The sequence below is a fragment of the Cherax quadricarinatus genome, chromosome 91, assembly GCF_038502225.1.
Source record: "Cherax quadricarinatus isolate ZL_2023a chromosome 91, ASM3850222v1, whole genome shotgun sequence".
NCBI lineage: Eukaryota > Metazoa > Arthropoda > Malacostraca > Decapoda > Parastacidae > Cherax > Cherax quadricarinatus.
In genome coordinates, this window is record NC_091382.1 from 12,528,017 (window position 1) to 12,552,408 (window position 24,392).

The 24,392-nt window shown below is 42.1% G+C and overlaps 1 protein-coding gene across 3 annotated transcripts in view; it reads right to left on the reverse strand.

Moving 5' to 3' along the window:
- The window catches only part of LOC128698409 (tRNA:m(4)X modification enzyme TRM13 homolog), a gene marked incomplete at its 5' end in the record, with an annotated part of 130,639 nt that overhangs the window by 51,356 nt on the left and 54,891 nt on the right, over positions 1-24,392 (reverse strand). For 2 of the 3 annotated variants that reach the window (XM_070104388.1, XM_070104389.1), the window contains 1 exon segment: positions 23,769-23,880. In XM_070104388.1, coding sequence (XP_069960489.1) covers positions 23,769-23,880 — 112 coding nt within the window. 3 annotated transcript variants of the gene reach the window in all.

Sequence of the window (24,392 nt, forward strand, 5' to 3'; positions counted from 1 at the left end):
AATCCAACGCCGTCAGAAGATTTAGAGCCATCAGAGTACATGGCGATGGCATGAGAATGAGAGTGGAAGTGGTCAAGAAAAAGAGAGTGGGAAGCCACCGTAGGCAGTTGGGTTTCCGAGCAAGGGAGTGAGAAAGAACAGACTTGAACAGCTGGAACTTCCCAGGGGAGTAGGGAAAAGTGAGATGCTACATGAACATATAAAGGCGGTAACTGAAGGGAAGACAAGAGTGAATGTAGGCGAAGAGAGAAGGGATGGAGCAAACAGGGGCGGTGAACAAATAAAGAATGTCTACTTATATCAGTGACCATTCTATAAACGGAAGGATTGCGGAGATCATGAGAGTGCACATAGTAGCGAAGGCAATGGGCATCACGGCGATCAGACAAGGATGGAACATTTGCTTCTGCATAGAGGCTCTCAACAGGGGAAGAGCGAAAAGCACCAAGGCATAAACGTAATCCTTGGTGATGGATGGGGTTAAGGCTAGAGAGAGTAGCAGGAGAGGCCGCTGAATAGATCTGGTCACCATAATCGAGTTTCAATAAAATGAGGGCTGAATGTAGGCGAAGGACAGTTCGACGATCAGCTCCCCATGAAAGATGAGCAAGGGTCTTAAGAAGGTTCAGCCGGCTGTGACAAGTTGCCTTTAGAGAGGCAATGTGGGGTTTCCAGGATAACCTATGGTCAAAAAGAAGGCCTAGAAGCCTGATTGTATCACGTTCAGGGATACGGGAGCCATAGAGGTACAAAGGATGATCGGAGATGACAGAGCGTCTAGTGAAAGTAATTTGGTGAGTTTTGGTACTGGAAAATTTAAACCCATGTGTGGTGGCCCAATTGGAAACATGATCGACCGCATCTTGGAGAGAAACTGTAATGAGGTGACAGTTAGTGCCTGCACAAGCAATAGCGAAGTCATCGACATAGAGTGATGACCAAATATTGGATGGAAGAACAGAGGCCAAATCATTTATAGCAAGGAGAAAAAGTGTTGTGCTCAGAACACATCCCTGAGGGACACCTTCAGCTTGGATAAAGTCTGGGGAGAGCACATTATTGACTCGAACATGGAAATGTCTGTCAGTTAAAAAGTTCTTAAGGAAAGATGGTAGATTGCCTCGGAGGCCTAAGGAGTGGGCTTGGGCCAAAATATTATACAGTGGACCCCCGCATAGCGACTTTAATCCGTGCAAGAGGGCTCATTGTTATGCGAAATGGTCGGTATGCGAATGAATTTTCCCCATAAGAAATAATGGAAATCAAATTAATCCGTGCAAGACACCCAAAAGCATGAAAAAATTTTTTTTACCACATGAAATATACATTTTCCTACACACAAAGAGAAGGATACATGCACAATAGTAGAGTAGTACATGCACAATATATATTGTGCATGTACTACTCTACTAAATGAAGAATAAATGACACTTACCTTTATTGAAGATGCAGCAATGACTGATGAGACACTGTGTCCTGGGAGTGCCTTTTCCTCCTGAGTACTGTAGGTCCTGTTTGGCATTTTCTTCCAGAACAGGCCTTATCACACTGTGTATGCCACTACGATTCTTAAATCTCTCAAACCAACCTTTGCTGGCTTTAAATTCACCAATATGAGCACTAGTTCCAGGCATTTTTCCCTGTTCACCTGGGTGTTAGTCGACTGGTGTGGGTTGCATCCTAGGAGACAAGATTAAGGACCCCAATGGAAATAAGTTAGACAGTCTTCGATGACACTGACTTTTTTGGGTTATCCTGGGTGGCAAATCCTCTGGGGTTAATTGTTTCTTGGTATTCTCAATAAGCCACACCAACAACGGTGCTACAGCAGCAGCAGCAGCTGACGGTGGTACAACAGCAGCAGACGATGCTACAGCAGCAGCAGACGATGCTAAAGCAGCAACAGACGGTACTACAGCAGCAGCAGACGGTACTACAGCAGCAGCAGCAGCAGCTGACGGTGGTACAACAGCAGCAGCAGCTGACAGTGCTACAGCAGCAGCAGATGATGCTACAGCAGCAGCAGTCGATGCTACAGCAGCAGCAGACGATGCTACAGCAGCAGCAGATGATGCTACAGCAGCAGCAGACGATGCTACAGCAGCAGCAGACGATGCTACAGCAGCAGCAGATGGTGGTACAGCAGCAGCAGCAGCAGCAGCAGACGATGCTACAGCAGCAACAGCAGCAGACGATGCTACAGCAGCAGCAGCTGACGGTGGTACAACAGCAGCAGCAGCTGTACCACCAATAGTAGCGATGGTTGATTGGGGTTTATTATACAACCTGGCCAGCTCGGAGACACGCACTCCACTTTCATACTTATCAATGATCTTTTTCTTCATCTCTATAGCTTTCTTGGGGCCCATGGTCACTTATTTTCCAGACAAAATCACCAAAAACACTGTAATAATACGAAATGTTCCGATTGTATGCTTGGATGTTACCGCGGAGGCTGGCTGGTAAACAATGCCACCGGCGGAACATGTGAGGCTGGCTCAGGCTGCACATTGGACGCATCTCGGAGGAAGAGCGGTGAGCGGGTTTTTGGGCGGTATGCGAGGCAAAATTTTTGCGAAAAAAGCGAGCGGTATGCGGATTGTATGGTATGCGATGCGTATGGTATGCGGGGGTCCACTGTACCTCCAAGTTGTGTCATATGCCTTCTCAAGGTCAAAAAATATGGCAATAACTGAGTGGTTATTCGCAAAGGCATTACGAACATACGTATCCAAATGTAGTAAGGGGTCTATGGTAGAACGGCCCTTACGAAAGCCATATTGACGAGTGGAGAGACTGTTGTGTGTCTCTAAATACCACATTAAATGTCTATTTACCAGACATTCCATCACTTTGCAAACTGCACTGGTATGAGCGATGGGACAATAGAGGGAGGCTTTATGTCCCGTAGTACTCGGTTTGCGGAAAGGGAGAACACTGGCAGATTTCCACAGATGTGGAAGAACTCCTTGTGACCAAATAAGATTGAAAAGGCATAAGAGGACTGCAAGGGATGACTGATGTAAATGTTGTAACATACGAATATGAATGTCGTCGGGCCCAGCTGTCGATGATCGGCAAGCTGAGAGTGTTGCCTCAAGTTCCTGTAGTGTAAAAGGCACATTATACTGTTCTTCTCTGAGAGAAGAAAAGTCCAAGGGTGCTAACTCTCTGGCAGACTTTGAGGAAAGAAACGAAGGGCAGAAATGGAGCCCCAGAGAAATACGGACCAGATGATTGCCAATTTCAATGGCAACATCTAGAGGGTTTGCTATATCAACACCGGCAACCTGCAGAACAGGAGCCGGGTCAGGAGAATATTTACCACTCAGTTTCCGTACTTTTTTCCAGACTGCACTCATAGAGGAAGCAGAGGTGATGGTGGAGACAATCTCGCCAGCAAGTGCGTTTAGCATCATGGATGACACGGCGAGCGATCGCACGCTTCTGCTTAAAATCAAAAAGTCTCTCAGTGGTTCTATTATACTGGTATCTGCCCCACGCAGAGCGTTTCAAACGTACTGCACGAGCACAAGCAGGAGAGCACCAAGGCACGCATTTCTGAGAATGTCTGCCCGAGGTTTGGGGTATAGAATGAGAAGCTGCGGTTAAAACTGAGGAAGAGAAGAGGTGTAAAAGCTCATCAATGGAGGACGAAGAAGGAACCTCACTAAAAACAGTTAGTTGTGAGTAAAGGTCCCAATTTGCCTGATCAAATTGCCAGCGTGGGTTATGAAGAGGTGGTGAATATAAAGGGGAAGTAAGAATGATTGGAAAATGATCTCTGTCATGAAAATCCAGGAGAACAGACCAGGTGAAGTCTAGTGCGGCGGAGGAAGAGCAGACTGAGAGATCGATGCAAGAGAGTGTATGAGTACGAGGATCAAAATGGGTGTGAGTGCCTGTATTTAAAACATGGAGGGGGTGGGAAGCAAGAAAAGCCTTTAGCTGAATGCCACGGGAATCACAATGAGACCCCCCCAGAGGAAATGATGGGCATTAAAATAGCCAAGTAACAGAAGTGGTGGCGGTAATGACGAAACAAGAAAGGCAATATCCGGAATAGATAATGCTCGAGAAGGAGAGAGATACAGAGAACAAAGTGTATACCACCTATGCAGGTGGATACGGGCTGCTGTGTAATGCAGCGAAGTACAAACAAATAGCTGATGGCATGGAATATCAGTGCGTAGAAGAAGGGCACTTTCATTAAAGGTCCCATCAGGAAAAGGATCCGAAGAATACAATAAATTATAGCCTGAGATGGGATAGATAACAGCAGAGTGTAATTTTGGTTCTTGTAAGCAAACACCAACAGGGGAAAATTGGGAAAGCAACGTCTGAAGCTCACCCCGATTACCCCTGAGGCCGCGTATATTCCACTGTAAATAGGCCATGACTGGCAACGATAAAGATACTAGAAATCCACAAGGAAGGGTACTTACGGACTAGAGGGGTTAGAAAAGTCCACATGTGGTGGCAGCAGAAAACGTTCATGCAGCGAAGGAATGGTGCGCTGTGAAGAAAGGAGTTGCGCAGATGGAGAAGAGGAAAGAGAAGGAACAGAGGGTGGATCAGTGTCCATTGATGGTTTGGTCTCTGCAATATATTCAGAGACTGCTTCAAGTGTTTTGGAGTTCAGAGACGTCGTATGGGAGACAATATCGGAGATGGAAGGAGGAGGAATTTGATTAAAGATCGGAACTGTAATGGACTGTACCAAGGAAGGGGGGGGGGCGAAAGGGTGGAGGGAACTGGAGAAGTGTGGGAGGGGACAGAAGAGGCAGAAACCTGGGAGATGGCAAAAGAGGAAGAAACTTGGGAGGGGACAGGGGAGGAAGGTACAGTACGAGGAGGAGGATGAACCTCCACACTTGTAACAGAGCCAATGAAAGGGAAAGACCCAGGTACAGAGACTGGGAAGGTAAACTGTGGATGAAGGGAAGGAAGGGTTAAAGGAGATTTTTTGGACTTCTGAGAAGTAGAGGGACGATTGGGAGGAGGTGTTGTATGAGGTCTTGTCGATACAGGGGTTTGTGAGGGAGAACACGAAGAAGCGAGAACAGACTGAGGTGCTGAAGTACTGACGTCTGAGCCCAGGACAGCAAAAGAATTAGATACAGGAGTGACTATGGGACTGGCAACTACAGAGGAGGCTGCAGAAGATGGGACCTCAGAAGTGGGGGGACGTTTTGAAACATGAGAATAAGAAACACGGGGTAGTCTCCCTTGAAGGTGAAGATGAGAAACTGCCATAGCATAAGGGAGACCTTCTGCCTCTTTGAGGTAACGAATTTCCCACTCATTTAAGTAGACCTGGCAATGGCGAGAGTACGAAGGGTGAGCCTCATGACAATTAAGGCAAGAGGGAGGTCGACTGCAAGATGTATTAGAATGGTCATCGGCACCACAGACTGGGCATTCGGCTATAGATCTGCAATATTTTGCTGGGTGGCCAAATCGCCAGCAATTCCTACACTGTTGCGGTGTAGGGATCACCTTCCAAACTTGTAACCAATGTCCTGCTACATAAACAGAGGATGGGAGCTCACGGCTGTCAAAAGTTAAACGAGCCACGTTGCAAGGGTATAGTCTTCGCCCGCGGGCAGGAAGAACATAAGTGTCTACCTTGAGAATTGGGAAATCTTGGAGTTCCAGCTGTTCGAGAATGTCATTGCCACATGTCTGGAAATTCTGTTGGACTATGGTATGGGGCAGAATAACAGTACCACTACAAGAATTGAGGGAATGATGTTTTTCGATAGTGATAAGAATAGTATCAATATGTGAAAGAAGAGAAAGATCATGAGCTTGGGTAGAATTCTGGACTGTGATGATGCACGTACCACTCTTAAGAGCATGAAAGGAAATATCTCTACCAACGTGGCATAGGAGCGCTTTGCCAATACTATGGTCAGAAAGATAAGCAGTAGAAGAAGTCGGTCTTAAAGTAAAGAATTTAGTCCATTGTGTGGTCCGAAACTGAGTGTGGAGAGGGAGTGCATGACGTGTCGGTCTTTTCTGAGTAGAATGGGAAGGTAATGAAGTAACATTATCAGGAGATTGTCGTTGGCGTTTAGAAGTGGGACCAGAGTCGGTCCGACGTGGGAAGTGCTGGTGATTCGAAAATCGCCGCATCGTAGAGGGAGAGGCCGGAAGCATAGTCAAAGGAGAGTGGAGGTCAGACAAATCAAAGGAGTCAGTCGAAACCCTGGCACCTGAAGAGGGTGAGGAAACAGCACCAGCAAGAGGTACAGGGGCCTTAGGAGTGTTTGAAGAGTGGCCAAAAGATGATGCGAGGTCAGAACGGGGTGCGGTAATAATAAGGTTCCCAGGGGTAGCAGGTTCATGAATCGGGTACTCCACGGTTAGGTTACTTCTTTCTTTTTGTTTTTAAGAAAAAAAAAAAAGAAAAGAAAATAAAAATAAAAAAAAAAGAATAAAAAAAGGGGGGACCGGGGAGGGATAGTTTCTAGGAGGAATGAAAGGGCCAGAAATCTCCCTCCGTGCCCATGAGGACCTCAGCACCGCAAGTAGCACAGATGCAGCATGGAACCCGTGCCATACCCTACCCTTCATGCCAGTAAACCAGCAATCCGGGATAGCAACCTCACATCTGCCGAGCTACCTCGGTGGACAAACGAGAGGGCGGCCGGATATCCACCACAAAGCATACCTCCTTTGGCCACCACCCATGGAATCCGAAAGGTGGCTTCCAGAGATACACCTGTCGCCCGAAAGACACCCAAAGCCACCCTCCGGGATACCGGAGAAGGATCGGGACATCCCCAGATTTCATGGCAAACTACGCCACCACCAAGAACCTCAACGGAATGGGATGGACCCCGGTACCCTTTCCCTTACCTAGGAACTAGCGTGCCTGTGGGAAAAATCTCAGAGGTCTAAACGAGGAAGGGCAAAAGGGAGGGGTGGGGAGGAGGAGGAGGAAAGGAAAAAGTGGAGGATGGGGAGGATGGGATAGGGAAGGGGGGATTGGGGGTAATTAGGTTTGGTCTGAAGGAGATCGACAGGTCTAATTCCTCAGACCAAGAGCCTCCTCACCATGCCAAGGAGCCCCCCTTGAAGAGGACAGACAAACAAATAGACAAACATGTTTGTGTGCCAGTGAAAACAAAGCAAGGGCCGATGCTCATCAAATGTCACATCTAATCTTATCAAGTCTTATCACTGCACCCTCGCATATGCTCATCAAATGTGAGTTATCTAATGTTATCTCATCATGTCCCTGTCAGGGGTGGACTGAGGCTTATTTTTATCAGGCTTCAAATGAACTTATCATTATGTATTATTATTATTATTATCCTTCTTCTCCTTCTTTTCTTCCTCCTCCTTCTCCTCCTCCTCATTATTATTATTATTATTATTATTATTATTATTATTATTATTATTATTATTATTATAGACTTCCACATATCCAAAACATTGTTGGGACCTATAATTACTTTGTATATATTACAAGACAATAGGAAATGGCCAAGGCAGGTGTAAATGTCCACCTGTCAGTGTGTTTGTGGCAATTTGAGTACAATTTCAGCACATAATACTAGTGTCAGAATAAAGATTGGTTATGAAATGACAAGAACCACTATAAATTGCAATTATCAGAACATAAAAATTATATAAAATAATACGAAAAATAGAAAAAAAGGTACATTGGCAGCAGTTCTGCAAGCGGCAAGACTCGATGTTGCTGTCACGTGAGCATCCAGCGCCAACTTCTCGGCCTCATATCTCTGTAAGTACTGACCCTATTTTTTTTTTTATCCTATAACACTTAGAAAAATGTGCTCTTTATTTTCATTAAAAAAAACGATTTTTTTTATTTTTCAAAATATTCGGGGCATTGGGGTAGTGAATGTATCTATATGATTGGACCGTTTACGGGTTAAACTCATAAGTGAAAGTTACACTTGTTACACTACTCGTGTCCCTGTCTCCATCTTGTATGTGTTCTGGCTCCTTTCCCTTCATACTTGTGTGTGACTAGTTAATGATTCAAGTTGGACCAAAATGTTGTCATAAGTTTCACTCTCCTATGTATGGATTATATGTGCAGTGTTCCAGTCACGGTATTGTGTCTTTTTATTCTTTATGGTAACACAAGGCTATAAAAGCATACACCCTTCCAGGGATTGCCTTAATGCTAGTGAAGAGCTTTTGATCCCAGGCATTGCAGCTACCCTTCTTTTCCATGGATTAAGCCTCATTACCCTTCATTTCCCAGCCATTGAATGGCCCCCAGCAGGTTTACCATACAGTAATAATGAAGTAGATGCACACAAAATAAAAATGGAGAAAAAGATACACACTATAATTTGAATTATGTGAGATACAGCAGGGTAATATATTCCCAGCTCCCAGTAACCCTCACTTTCTCACTCAACATATTACAGGAGACACACTTCTAAAATATACTGTAATAATATTTTATTTCTTTCTCTTCAACTCAGGTACCTAGTTTCGTCCTTAATAAAGTATCACTAATTAGAATTTTTTATTGAATTTCTGAATACCTCCAATATAATATAACTAAGTATTCTTATTCTCATGTACAGTGGAACCTCGACTTACGAGTTTAATCTGTCCTGTGACCAAGCTCGTACAGTGGACCCCCGGTTAACGATATTTTTTCACTCCATAAGTATGTTCAGGTGCCAGTACTGACCGAATTTGTTCCCATAAGGAATATTGTGAAGTAGATTAGTCCATTTCAGACCCCCAAACATACACGTACATACGCACTTACATAAATACGCTTACATAATTGGTCGCATTTGGAGGTAATCGTTATGCGGGGGTCCACTGTATATGAATCAATTTTCCTCATTTAAATTAAATGAAATGCCATTAATTCGTTCCAGGGGAATTCCTGCTCTCAGGAGGCAGGACAAAATACAGTGAAACCCTGGGTTTCAGCCATAATCTGTTCCAGGAGCTAGGCCTAAACGCGAAACGGCTGAAAGGCAAAGCAATATTTCCCATAAGAAATAATGTAAATAAAATTAATTTGTTCCAGACCCACAAAAACACATTTTTTAACCCTTAAACTGTCCAAACAGATTTACGTTCACATGTGTAGTGCTCCAAAAGTAGATCTACGTTTTTTTTTACATATTTTCAAATATAACAAAAAAAAAAAGTAAATCAAAGTTTTTTTACATGTTTTCAAATGTAAAAAAAAAAAGGAGAAGATCTACATTTTTTTTACTATATACAGTGGACCCTCAAGTTTCGGCGGCATCGACTTTCATGAAATCTGACTTTCGGCAAGTTTTTTCAGCAAAATTTAGCCTCGTGGTTCGTGATTAGACTCGTGATTCGGCAACTGTCCGGTACCCGTCCGCCTGTCACCGCACACACAAAGCCAGTCTCCCACGCCATTCACGCTCAGTGTACTATTGTTTACCAACACGTGACCATCACCCTGCGGGTTCATACGTAATAATCTATTGCTTTTTTTTAAGTGATTGCAACTGCTAAATAAGTCACCATGTGTCCAAGGAAAGCTAGTGCAAGCCTTCGGTAAAGAAAGTGAGGAACACGATCGAATTCAATTAGGAAATCATTGAAAAAATATGAGAGTGGAGTGCGTGTTACAGAGCTTGCCAGGATGTATGGCAAACCCCATTCAACCATCACTTCGATCATGGCGAAAGGAAAGGAAATAAAGTGTGCTGTTGTTGCAAAAGGGGTAGATATGCTGACAAAAAGGAGATCACAAATCCTCGAAGAAGTGGAGAGGTTATTGTTGGTGTGGATTACCGAAAAACAGTCGATAATACGTGAAAAGGCAAGGAAGTTGCATGATGATCTCGTAAAAAAAATGCCTGCAACAAGTGGTGATGCTTGTGATTTTAAGGCCAGCAAAAGTTGGTTTGAGAGATTTAACCCTTTCAGGGTCCAAGGCCCAAATCTGGAGTCACGCACCAGTGTCCAAGAATTTTCAAAAAAAAAATTTGTTATTTTTTCTTATGAAATCGTAGAGAATCTTTTTGTGAAGGTAATAAAACAAAAAGTACAAAATTTGGTGGAAAATTGACGAAATTATGCTCTCGCAAATTTTGATGTGTCAGCGATATTTACGAATCGGCGATTTTGCCGACTTTGACTCCCATTTTAGGCCAATTACATTATTCCAATCAACCAAATTCTTAGCTATTTCACTAGTATTACTTCTATTCTATCGATTGAGCACAAGAAATCGCCAAGTCAACTGTTTCAACTACAAAATAAAGTGATCGGAAATTGTTAATTTGGCCAATTTAACACAAAGTTCAAAATATTCCAATTTCAAAATAGGGTCCAGAATGAACAATGTAGGCATTCCTGGCACTAAACTAACATTTCCTCTGTTCATTAGTTATGTTTTGAGGCTTTACAAATAAATTCCATTTTAATTTTTTATTCACATAATGAATTTTTATTCACACCAAAAAATAGAAGATTTACTGTTATGCAATACTGTAATAATTGTATATATATCATCACCATATTTGTGAATGTATATTAGACCCACCAGCTGACGTGTATTAGACGTGTGAGGTCGTTTGTTTACTCTTGAATATCGGCAAAAATTTAACATTTCTGCTACTTTGAGCTCAGTTTCAAGCCATTTCCAGTGCTAAAACCAATCAAAATCATCTCTATTTCTGTAATATGTCTTCCATTCTATCAAATGAGACCAAGAAATCGCAAATACAACTATAAAAAACATACGAAAAAACACTGCAAATTTGCTGTTTTAATCGAAAAATCATGATTTAATTTTTTTTCTCTCATTATACACAGTGTGCTGCAGGATCTGTTTTATGTGGTGCACACATACCACATAGATGTATTCTCTCATATCTAGGCCCAAATGTACCACTCACAGTTTATCAGAGTGAGCTGAGCTCATGGCGTAGATCTACGGTTTGGACCCTGAACATAAAGCCGTAGATCTACGGGACGGACCCTGAAAGGGTTAAGAAGCGTAGTGACATTCACAGTGTGATAAGGCATGGTGAGGCTGCCAGTTCTGACAAAATTGAAGCTGAGAAGTTTGTACAGGAGTTTAAGGAGTGCGTAGACACTGGAGAATTCAAACCCAAAGAAGTGTTTAACCCTTTCAGGGTCGCCAGGCCCTCTCTGAAACTTGTTCTCAGGGTTGCCCAAATTTCAAAAAAAAAAAAATTATTTTTTCCTATGAAAAGATAGAGAATCTTTTCCTGATCATAATGACACCAAAAGTATGAAATTTTATGGAAAACTTACGGAATTATGCTCTCGCGAAGTTAGTGGTCTCGACGATGTTTACGCATCGGCAATTTTGCCCACTTTGAGCTCTATTTTCGGCCAATTCTAGTATACTAGTCAACAAAAATCAAAACTATTTCGCTAGAACTCCATTTTTTCTATTGAATGAGTACAAGAAACCACCCATTTACCGATTTCAACTATCCAATAAAGTGGTCAGAATTTAAGAATTTTGCCAATTTCACACAAATTTCAAAAGATGCCAGTTTCCGAATAGGGTCCAGAATAAACAAGAAAGACATTCCTGGCACTAAAATAACAAGTTCTCTGTTAGTTAGTCACATCCCTAGGCCCCTCTTATATTTCTTTGGCTTTCCACTTTGAATTTTTATTCTTACAAAAACTAGAATATTTACTGTTATGCAGACTACTGCATTAATGTGGAAATGGTATAAATAATATCAGCGCACTTGTGAAAGAATATTTGACTCACCAGTTGACGTGTATTGGATGCTTGGCATGATTTGTTTACTTTTGATCTTTGGTAAAAATCGAACATTTCTGCTACTTTGAGCTCAAGTTCAAGGTACTTTTCACTGTAAAAAAAGTCAAAATCATCTCAATTTCTGTAATATGTCTTCCATTCTATAAAATGCGACCAGGAAAACTAGAATACAACCATAAATACCATATGAAAATACAGTGCAAAGTCGCTGTTTTAATCCAAAAACACGGTCAAAGTTTTTTTTTCCTCATTAGGCACTATGTGCTGCAGAATTTTTTTTATACTGTGCACACTGACCACATAGACCCATTCTTTCATATGTAGGCCTGCCAGCTTTCTCTCACTAGATTTGAGGGCACTAGAATTTAGGCATACTAGTACAGTGGACCCCCGCATACCGTTGGCCTTACATAACGTTAAATCCGCATACCGATACATTTTATCGCTAAGATTTTGCCTCGCATACCGCTAAAAAACCCGCTCAACGCTGTTCATCCGAGACGCGTCTAATGTGCGGCCTTAGCCAGCCTCACATGTTCCGCCGGTGGCATTGTTTACCAGCCAGCCTCCGCGGTAACATTCATGCATACAATCGAAACATTTCGTATTATTACAGTGTTTTTGGTGATTTTATCTGCAAAATAAGTGACCATGGGCCCCAAGAAAGCTTCTAGTGCCAACCCTAAAGGAATAAGGGTGAAAATTACTATAGAGATGAAGAAAGAGATCATTGATAAGTATGAAAGTGGAGTGCGTGTCTCCGAGCTGGCCAGGTTGTATAAAAAATCCCAGTCAACCATCGCTACTATTGTGGGCAACAAAAAGGCAATCAAGGAAGCTGTTCTTGCCAAAGGTTCTACTGTGTTTTCGAAACAGAGATCGCAAGTGATGGAAGATGTTGAGAGACTCTTAATGGTGTGGATAAATGAAAAACAGATAGCAGGAGATAGCATCTCTCAAGTGATCATAAGTGAAAAGGCTAGGAAGTTGCATCAGGATTTAATTAAAAAAAATGCCTGCAACTAGTGATGATGTGAGTGAATTTAAGGCCAGCAAAGGTTGGTTTGAGAGATTTAAGAAGCGTAGTGGCATACATAGTGTGATAAGGCATGGTGAGGCTGCCAGTTCGGACCACAAAGCAGCTGAAAAATATGTGCAGGAATTCAAGGAGTACATAGAAAGTGAAGGACTGAAACCTGAACAAGTGTTTAATTGTGATGAAACAGGCCTGTTTTGGAAGAAAATGCCAAGCAGGACCTACATTACTCAGGAGGAAAAGGCACTCCCAGGACATAAGCCTATGAAAGACAAGCTTACTCTGTTGATGTGTTCCAATGCTACTGGTGATTGCAAAGTGAAGCCTTTATTAGTGTATCACTCAGAAACTCCCAGAGCGTTCAGACAAAAGAATATCCTCAAGGCTAATTTGTGTGTGCTGTGGAGGGCAAACAGTAAGGCATGGGTCACTAGGGACTTTTTCTATGACTGGTTACACCATGCATTTGCCCCCAATGTGAAAGATTACCTAACTGAAAAGAAATTAGACCTTAAGTGCCTCCTGGTGTTAGACAATGCCCCTGGTCATCCTACAGACGTGGCAGAGCAACTTTATGGGGACATGAGGTTCATTAAGGTAAGTTTTTGCCTCCTAATACCACTCCTCTCTTGCAGCCCATGGACCAGCAGGTTATTGCAAACTTCAAAAAACTGTACACAAAAGCTCTGTTTGAAAGGTGCTTTGTAGTAACCTCAGAAACTCAACTGACTCTAAGAGAGTTTTGGAGAGATCACTTTAACATCCTCAATTGTGTAAACCTTATAGGTAAGGCTTGGGAGGGAGTGACTAAGAGGACCTTGAACTCTGCTTGGAAGAAACTGTGGCCAGAATGTGTAGACCAAAGGGATTTTGAAGGGTTTCAGGCTAACCCTGAGAGGAGTATGCCAGTTGAGGAATCCATTGTGGCATTGGGAAAGTCCTTGGGGTTGAAGGTTAGTGGGGATGATGTGGAAGAGTTGGTGGAGGAGGACAATGAAGAACTAACCACTGATGAGCTGCTAGATCAACTTCAACAGCAAGAGGCCAGACCTGAGGAAACTGGTTTGGAGGAGGGGAGAGAGAAATTGAAGAAGTTGCCTACTACAAAGATTAAGGAAATCTGTGCAATGTGGCTGAAAGTGCAAACCTTTATGGATGAAAATAAACCCTCACACAGCTATTGCAAGCCGTGCTGGTGACTATTACACTGACAATGTTGTGAAACACTTTAGGGAAGTCATAAAGGAATGAGAGGTACCGGCCACTATGGACAGATATGTTGTGCGACAGAAGTCCAGTGACTCTGAAGCTGGTCCTAGTGGCAATAAAAGAAGAAGGGAAGTAACCCCAGAAAAGGACTTGACACCTCAAGTCTTAATGGAAGGGGATTCCCCTTCTAAACATTAAGACTCTCTCCTCCTCCCATCCCATCAATCATCACCAGATCTTCAATAAAGGTAAGTGTCATGTAATTGTGCATGCCTTTTTCAGTTTGTGTGTATTAAAATTAATATTTCATGTGGTAAAAATGTTTTTTTTTCATACTTTGGGGTGTCTTGCATGGATTAATTTGATTTCCATTATTTCTTATGGGGAAAATTCATTGACATAACGATAATTTCGCATAACAATGAGCTCTCATGAACGGATTAATATCGTTATGCGGGGGTCCACTGTATGTCAAAAACCCTGGGGCATAAGCCGGACTAGTAGGGCCAAAACCTTGAAAGGGTTAATTGTGACGAAACAGGTCTCTTTTGGAAGAAAATGCCAAAGAGGACCTACATCACACAGGAGGAAACGGCACTCCCAGGACACAAACCTATGAAAGATAGGCTTACTGTCATGTTTTGTAGTAATGCTAGTGGGGATTTTAAAGTGAAGCCTTTACTGGTGTATCACTTTGAAAATCCCAGAGTGTTCAAGAAAAACAGTGTCACCAACAGTAATTTGTGTGTGATGTGGAAGGCTAACAGTAAGACATGGGCCACAAGGGATATTTTCCAAGACTGGTGCCTCCTGGTAATGGACAATGCTCCTGCTCATCCTCCAGACTTGGAAGAGCAAATAGTGGAGGAGTTTAGTTTCAACACGGTGAAGTTCTTGCCCCCTAATACAACTCCTCTCCTCCAGCCCATGGACCAGCAGGTCATTTCAAACTTCAAAAAACTCTACACAAAAGCAGTGTTTCAAAAGTGCTTTGAAGTGACCTCAGACACAGAATTGACCCTAAGAGAGTTCTGGAAAGATCACTTTAATATCCTCCATTGCATAAACGTTATAAGTAAGTCTTGAGAGGGAGTGACTTCCAGGACTTTGAACTCTGCTTGGAGAAAACTGTGGCCAGAATGTGTAGAAGAGAGGGATTTTGAAGGGTTTGGGGCTGACCCTAAGGAGCCTATGCCAATTGTGGAATCTACTGTGGCATTGGGCATGTCCCTGGGGCTGGAGGTGAGTGGTGAGGATATGGAAGAGTTGGTGGAGGACCACAGGGAAGAGCTAACCACTGAAGAGCTGCAAGAGCTTCATCTGCAACAGCAAGAGATCACAGCTCAGGAAACTGCTGCAGAGGAGGAGGAAGAAGAAAGATGGAGGAAGGTGCCTTCTTCAAAGATTAAGGACATTTGTGCAAAGTGGACTGAAGCACAAACATTTATGGATGAACTTCACCCTAACAAAGCTATTGCCGGCCGTATTGGCAACATGTACAATGACAGTGTTGTGTCCCACTTCAGACAAATCTTGAAGAAACGCCAGAAACAGAGCTCTCTGGACAGATATTTTGTGCGACAGGGTTCCAGTGACTCGCAAGTTGTTCCCAGTGTCAGTGTCTTTAAAAAACAAAGAAGGGAAGTAACCCCAGATAAGGACTTCATACCTGAAGTCCTAATGGGAGGAGATTCTCCTTCCAAACAATAGTGTACACCTTCCTCCTATCCCCTCCTCCCGTCTTCCATCCACCCAGAAGTCTTCAGTAAAGGCAATGTGTAATGTTGTTATTATTTTTTATATGCATGTGCTTGATTTCTCATTGTTTTCAGTATATAAATGCGAGGGTCTATGAAAGATGAGGTGAATCATAGAATTGATGAGGGAAAAAGAGTGAGTGGTGCACTTAGGAGTCTGTGGAGACAAAGAACTTTGTCCTTGGAGGCAAAGAGGGGAATGTATGAGAGTATAGTTTTACCAACGCTCTTATATGGGTGTGAAGCGTGGGTGATGAATGTTGCAGCGAGGAGAAGGCTGGAGGCAGTGGAGATGTCATGTCTGAGGGCAATGTGTGGTGTGAATATAATGCAGAGAATTCGTAGTTTGGAAGTTAGGAGGAGGTGCGGGATTACCAAAACTGTTGTCCAGAGGGCTGAGGAAGGGTTGTTGAGGTGGTTCGGACATGTAGAGAGAATGGAGCGAAACAGAATGACTTCAAGAGTGTATCAGTCTGTAGTGGAAGGAAGGCGGGGTAGGGGTCGGCCTAGGAAGGGTTGGAGGGAGGGGGTAAAGGAGGTTTTGTGTGCGAGGGGCTTGGACTTCCAGCAGGCATGCGTGAGCGTGTTTGATAGGAGTGAATGGAGACAAATGGTTTTTAATACTTGACGTGCTGTTGGAGTGTGAGCAAAGTAACATTTATGAAGGGATTCAGGGAAACCGGCAGGCCGGACTTGAGTCCTGGAGATGGGAAGTACAGTGCCTGCACTCTGAAGGAGGGGTGTTAATGTTGCAGTTTAAAAACTGTAGTGTAAAGCACCCTTCTGGCAAGACAGTGATGGAGTGAATGATGGTGAAAGTTTTTCTTTTTCGGGCCACCCTGCCTTGGTGGGAATCGGCCGGTGTGATAATAAAAAAAAAAAAAAAATGCGAGGGTCTTGGCAAGAGGCGTGGAGTTAAAAGATAAAGAATCACACACAAAGTGGGAGTTGTCACAGTTGCTCTTTGCTGATGACACTGTGCTCTTGGGAGATTCTGAAGAGAAGTTGCAGAGATTGGTGGATGAATTTGGTAGGGTGTGCAAAAGAAGAAAATTAAAGGTGAATACAGGAAAGAGTAAGGTTATGAGGATAACAAAAAGATTAGGTGATGAAAGATTGAATATCAGATTGGAGGGAGAGAGTATGGAGGAGGTGAATGTATTCAGATATTTGGGAGTGGACGTGTCAGCGGATGGGTCTATGAAGGATGAGATGAATCATAGAATTGATGAGGGGAAAAGGGTGAGTGGTGCACTTAGGAGTCTGTGGAGACAAAGAACTTTGTCCTTGGAGACAAAGAGGGGAATGTATGAGAGTATAGTTTTACCAACGCTCTTATATGGGTGCGAAGCATGGGTGATGAATGTTGCAGCGAGGAGAAGGCTGGAGGCAGTGGAGATGTCATGTCTGAGGGCAATGTGTGGTGTGAATATAATGCAGAGAATTCGTAGTTTGGAAGTTAGGAGGAAGTGCGGGATTACCAAAACTGTTGTCCAGAGGGCTGAGGAAGGGTTGTTGAGGTGGTTCGGACATGTAGAGAGAATGGAGCGAAACAGAATGACTTCAAGAGTGTATCAGTCTGTAGTGGAAGGAAGGCGGGGTAGGGGTCGGCCTAGGAAAGGTTGGAGAGAGGGGGTAAAGGAGGTTTTGTGTGCGAGGGGCTTGGACTTCCAGCAGGCATGCATGAGCGTGTTTGATAGGAGTGAATGGAGACAAATGGTTTTTAATACTTGACGTGCTGTTAGAGTGTGAGCAAAGTAACATTTATGAAGGGGTTCAGGGAAACTGGCAGGCCGGACTTGAGTCCTGGAGATGGGAAGTACAGTGCCTGCACTCTGAAGGAGGGGTGTTAATGTTGCAGTTTAAAAACTGTAGTGTAAAGCACCCTTCTGGCAAGACAGTGATGGAGTGAATGATGGTGAAAATTTTTCTTTTTTGGGCCACCCTGCCTTGGTGGGAATTGGCCAGTGTGTTAATAAAATAATAAATTATTATTACAATAATACGTATGTACTAATATTATTAAGCTATAATATAATATAGTGTTTACTCATTACTTACCTTTAAATATCTGTAGTCTTAATGTAGAGTGAGAGGTGAGTAAACAAGATTAAATGAATAAACGAGAGAGAGAATGAGAGTGTAGAAGGTTTGCGAGTTTTGTAAACAAACTAACTGTTGTTGTTACCAGCCCGGACACGAATGGTTTTTGTTCACTCTGTCAAGCTGACCAGAAAAACATCTCACATTTATGTTAATTTATATGTTACATTATAGGTAGTAGGTTGGTAGACAGCAACCGCCCAAGGAGGTACTACCGTCCCGCCAAGTGAGTGTAAAATGAAATCCTGTAATTGTTTTACATGATGGTAGGATTGCTGGTGTCCTTTTTTCTGTTTCATAAACATGCAAGATTTCAGGTATGTCTTGCTACTTCTACTTACACTTAGGTCACACTACACATACATCTTTTTTTTTTTTTTTCAACAAGTCGGCCGTCTCCCACCGAGGCAGGGTGACCCAAAAAAGAAAATCCCCAAAAAGAAAATACTTTCATCATCATTCAACACTTTCACCACACTCGCACATTATCACTGTTTTCGCAGAGGTGCTCAGAATATAACAGTTTAGAAGCATACACATATAAAGATACACAACATATCGCTCCAAACTGCCAATATCCCAAACCCCTCCTTTAAAGTGCAGGCATTGTACTTCCCATTTCCAGGACTCAAGTCCGACTATATGAAAATAACCGGTTTCCCTGAATCCCTTCACTAAATATTACCCTGCTCACACTCCAACAGATCGTCAGGTCGCAAGTATCATTCGTCTCCATTCACTCCTATCTAACACGCTCATGCACGCTTGCTGGAAGTCCAAGCCCCTCGCCCACAAAACCTCCTTTACCCCCTCTTTCCAACCCTTTCGAGGACGACCCCTACCCCTCCTTCCTTCCCCTATAGATTTATATGCTTTCCATGCCATTCTACTTTGATCCATTCTCTCTAAATGACCAAACCACCTCAACAACCCCTCTTCTGCCCTCTGACTAATGCTTTTATTAACGCCACACCTTCTCCTAATTTCCACACTCCGAATTTTCTGCATAATATTTACACCACACATTGCCCTTAGACAGGACATCTCCACTGCCTCCAACCGTCTCCTCGCTGCTGCATTTACCACCCAAGCTTCACACCCATATAAGAGTGTTGGTACTACTATACTTTCATACATTCCCTTCTTTGCCTCCATAGATAACGTTTTTTGACTCCACATATACCTCAACGCACCACTCACCTTTTTTCCCTCATCAATTCTATGATTAACCTCATCCTTCATAAATCCATCCGCCGACACGTCAACTCCCAAGTATCTGAAAACATTCACTTCTTCCATACTCCTCCTCCCCAATTTGATATCCAATTTTTCTTTATCTAAATCATTTGATATCCTCATCACCTTACTCTTTTCTATGTTCACTTTCAACTTTCTACCTTTACACACATTCCCAAACTCATCCACTAACCTTTGCAATTTTTCTTTAGAATCTCCCATAAGCACAGTATCATCAGCAAAAAGTAACTGTGTCAATTCCCATTTTGAATTTGATTCCCCAAAATTTAATCCCACCCCTCTCCCGAACACCCTAGCATTTACTTCCTTTACAACCCCATCTATAAATATATTAAACAACCATGGTGACATTACACATCCCTGTCTAAGACCTACTTTTACCGGGAAGTAGTCTCCCTCTCTTCTACACACCCTAACCTGAGCCTCACTATCCTCATAAAAACTCTTTACAGCATTTAATAACTTACCACCTATTCCATATACTTGCAACATCTGCCACATTGCTCCTCTATCCACTCTATCATATGCCTTTTCTAAATCCATAAATGCAATAAAAACTTCCCTACCTTTATCTAAATACTGTTCACATACATGCTTCAATGTAAACACTTGATCTACACATCCCCTACTCACTCTGAAACCTCATTGCTCATCCGCAATCCTACATTCTGTCTTACCTCTAATTCTTTCAATTATAACCCTACCGTACACTTTTCCTGGTATACTCAGTAAACTTATTCCTCTATAATTTTTACAGTCTCTTTTGTCCCCTTTCCCTTTATATAAAGGGACTATACATGCTCTCTGCCAATCCCTAGGTACCTTCCCCTCTTTCATACATTTATTAAACAAAAGTACCAACCACTCCAACACTATATCCCCCCCTGCTTTTAACATTTCTGTCATGATCCCATCAGTTCCAGCTGCTTTACCCCCTTTCATTTTACGTAATGCCTCACGTACCTCCCCCACACTTACAATCTGCTCTTCTTCACTCCTAAAAGATGGTATACCTCCCTGACCAGTGCATGAAATTACTGCCTCTCTTTCTTCCTTAACATTTAAAAGTTCCTCAAAATATTTTTGCCATCTACCTAATACCTCCATCTCCCCATCTACTAACTCCCCTACTCTGTTTTTAACTGACAAATCCATACTTTCCCTAAGCTTTCTTAACTTGTTTAACTCACTCCAAAATTTTTTCTTATTTTCATTAAAATTTCTTGACAGTGCCTCTCCCATTATCATCTGCTCTCCTTTTGCACTCTCTCACCACTCTCTTTACCTTTCTTTTACTCTCCATATACTCTGCTCTTTTTATAACACTTCTGCTTTGTAAAAACTATCATAAGCTACCTTTTTCTCTTTTATCACACCCTTAACTTCATGTACAAGCATATATATATATACACACCCCTCTGGATTTTCTTCTATTTTCTTTCTAGTTCTTGTTCTTGTCTATTTCCTCTTATCTCCATGGGGAAGTGGATTAGAATTCTTCCTCCGTAAGCCATGCGTGTTGTAAGAGGCGACTAAAATGCCGGGAGCAAGGTGCTAGTAACTCCTTCTCCTGTATATATTACTAAATGTAAAAGGTGAAACTTTCGTTTTTCCTTTTGGGCCACCCCGCCTCGGTGGGATACGGCCGGTGTGTTGAAAGAAAGAATATGTTACATAGCGTGTTTATTATATAATTTTGAAAAAAAAAAAAAAAAAAAAAAAAAAAAAAAAAAAAAAAAAAAAAAAAAAAAAAGATGGATTAAGCAAAATGTCTATATTAATGTTTTATACACATTTAATGCACCTTAGAGTGATTATTATTGTTATTATTATCACTATTAATATGGCATCTCCAAGACCAATAACACACTCTTAATGATTTTAATGTGTACTTACACACCAGCACAGGTGCAAGATGTGGAGTTTAACCCTTAAACGGTCCAAACGTATATATACGTTCACTCGCGTAGTGCCCCAAATTGTTTCATACCATGGAACAATGCTCTTCTCCAGACTGAGGGACTGACCACCTCAAAACTTTAAGGGTGATGGACTGATTACATCGTCTTCCAGTATCTTCTGCTTCTATCAACTTTTCTGTACTCGACTGAAGAAGCCTACTGTGTAGGCGAAACGTTTCGAAATAAAGATACCTAACTGTTGCATATGTGTCTTACCTAACACACACACTTCTAAATGTGCTGAGTCAGGGTCCGGCAGCTGTCAAAATGACATATCGTATCATTATTCACCCCCCCTACCACCTGTCAAAACAATGGGGTTGGACGCTCGATTCCCCTCCATCCTCCTACCTAATTACCTTTCTTACTCCTTCATTCTCCCTCATTCTCACTCTCATTCTCTCTCTCATTCTCCTTCATCCTTCATTCTTCTGGTATCCTGGGCATTGCTTTTGGTCACAAACTCCTCAAAACCATGAAACTGATCTTCACTGACACTTCCATCTGTGTTAGAGCATCACTTGGGGAGAGATGAGTCCCAGATTTGCCGGGGAGTTACATATTTCTTACCACTAGGCATGATGAACAAGGACTACTGAAATGGCATTCCCACAATGCATCACTGGCTCCCTGATTTTTTTTTATATGGTGTACACTGACCATTTAGATCCATTCTCTCACATGTGGGTCTACCAGCTTTCTCTTGCTTGATTTGAAGCCGCTAGAATTTTGGCATATTAATACGTCAAACACACTGGCTCGTAAGACGTATATATATGACCAAAACAGTCAAAGGGTTATAAATAACAAAAAAGGCACAATACCGTGACTGGAACGATACACAAATAACCCGCACATAAAAGAGAGAAACTTACGATGACGTTTCGGTCCGACTTGGACCATTTGTAAATGGTCCAAGTCGGACCAAAACGTCGTCGTAAGCTTCTCTCTTTTATGTGCGGGTTATTTGTGTACAGTCAAAGGGTTAATATGTACCTGCACGCCAGCACAGTGTGTAAGTTTACTTAGGTAAAGGTACACATAAGTATATATAATTATCAGTGTACATGTATATTTTTTTTTTTCAACAAGTTGGCCGTCTCCCACCAAGGCAGGGTGACCCAAAAAAAGAAAGAAAATCCCCAAAAAGAAAATGCTTTCATCATCATTCAACACTTTCACCACACTCACACATAATCACTGTTTTTGCAGAGGTGCTCAGAACACAACAGTTTAGAAGTATATACGTGTAAAGATACACAACATATCCCTCCAAACTGCCAATATCCCAAACCCCTCCTTTAAAGTGCAGGCATTGTACTTCCCATTTCCAGGACTCAAGTCCGACTATATGAAAATAACCGGTTTCCCTGAATCCCTTCACTAAATATTACCCTGCTCACACTCCAACAGATCGTCAGGTCCCAAGTACCATTCGTCTCCATTCACTCCTATCTAACACGCTCACGCACGCTTGCTGGAAGTCCAAGCCCCTCGCCCACAAAACCTCCTTTACCCCCTCTTTCCAACCCTTTCGAGGACGACCCCTACCCCTCATTCCTTCCCCTATAGATTTATATGCTTTCCATGCCATTCTACTTTGATCCATTCTCTCTAAATGACCAAACCACCTCAACAACCCCTCTTCTGCCCTCTGACTAATGCTTTTATTAACTCCACACCTTTTCCTAATTTCCACACTCCGAATTTTCTGCATAATATTTACACCACACATTGCCCTTAGACAGGACATCTCCACTGCCTCCAACCATCTCCTCGATGCTGCATTTACCACCCAAGCTTCACACCCATATAAGAGTGTTGGTACTACTATACTTTCATACATTCCCTTCTTTGCCTCCATAGATAACGTTTTTTGACTCCACATATACCTCAATGCACCACTCACCTTTTTTCCCTCATCAATTCTATGATTAACCTCATCCTTCATAAATCCATCCGCCGACACGTCAACGCCCAAGTATCTGAAAACATTTACTTCTTCCATACTCCTCCTCCCCAATTTGATATCCAATTTTTCTTTATCTAAATCATTTGATACCCTCATCACCTTACTTTTTTCTATGTTCACTTTCAACTTTCTACCTTTACACACATTCCCAAACTCATCCACTAACCTTTGCAATTTTTCTTTAGAATCTTCCATAAGCACAGTATCATCAGCAAAAAGTAACTGTGTTAATTCCCATTTTGAATTTGATTCCCCATAATTTAATCCCACCCCTCTCCCGAACACCCTAGCATTTACTTCTTTTACAACCCCATCTATAAATATATTAAACAACCATGGTGACATTACACATCCCTGTCTTAGACCTACTTTTACAGGGAAGTATATATAAAATATAAAATAACTAAAACACTTGAAATTTTAAAAAGTTTCCAGATATAATGGAGAGACGCAGAGCTCATGGAGAATGTAAACAAACCATGTGGGGCCTGGTGACTGTATTAGAAAGTCAGGTGGGGGGGGGGAGCCATATAGCAAGTTTTGGTAATATTTTGAAATGTCCATATTAGCGGAACGTTGTAAAGCGGGGCCCTGCTGTACTAAATTTAAAAAGAGAAACTTTTGTTTTTCCTCTTAGGTTACCCTGCCTCAGTGGGATATAGCCAGTTTGTTGAAAAAAAATAAAACAGTCGACAAAAGAAATGCTACTTACTTGTATTTCAACTTAGCATCAAATTTATATCTCTGTGCTCCTTTGTCCACTAGTACAAAGAGAGACTTGCTGGTGTCTGATACTGCCTCGGTTAACCAATTTGTCAGCTGACCTGGTTAATAATTTTTTATTAAAATGTCTGCTTATAAGCACAGTAAAGTATTGAATATTAAATAAAAATTTGCTTATAGTATGCATTGTGTAATTTCTACCTGTTACATCTTTCTGTTGACTAATTCTACATCTGATTTCAATAGTATACTGAGATAAATTGCAGAACGATCACTCACTAAGATTCCAGACAACATGTGCCTCCCTCTCCTATTCAAAAATTTAAATCTAATTAACATTGAAAATATTCACACTACTGTCCATGCTATATATAGAGGATACGGACACTCAATATAAACATTAACTCTGAGCTTAAACTCTTCCTGGAGAGCTACAACAGAACATATGCCCACAATACAAAGAACAAGTAGCTCTGATATACAATGGTCTCTTGACTTGTGATGGGCTGGAGTTACAATAATTTTGAGTTATGATTTACCCTTATAGAGGAATTTAGTGTTAACCCATAAACGGTCCAAACGTATATGTATATACGTTTTTACCGCTAGTGCC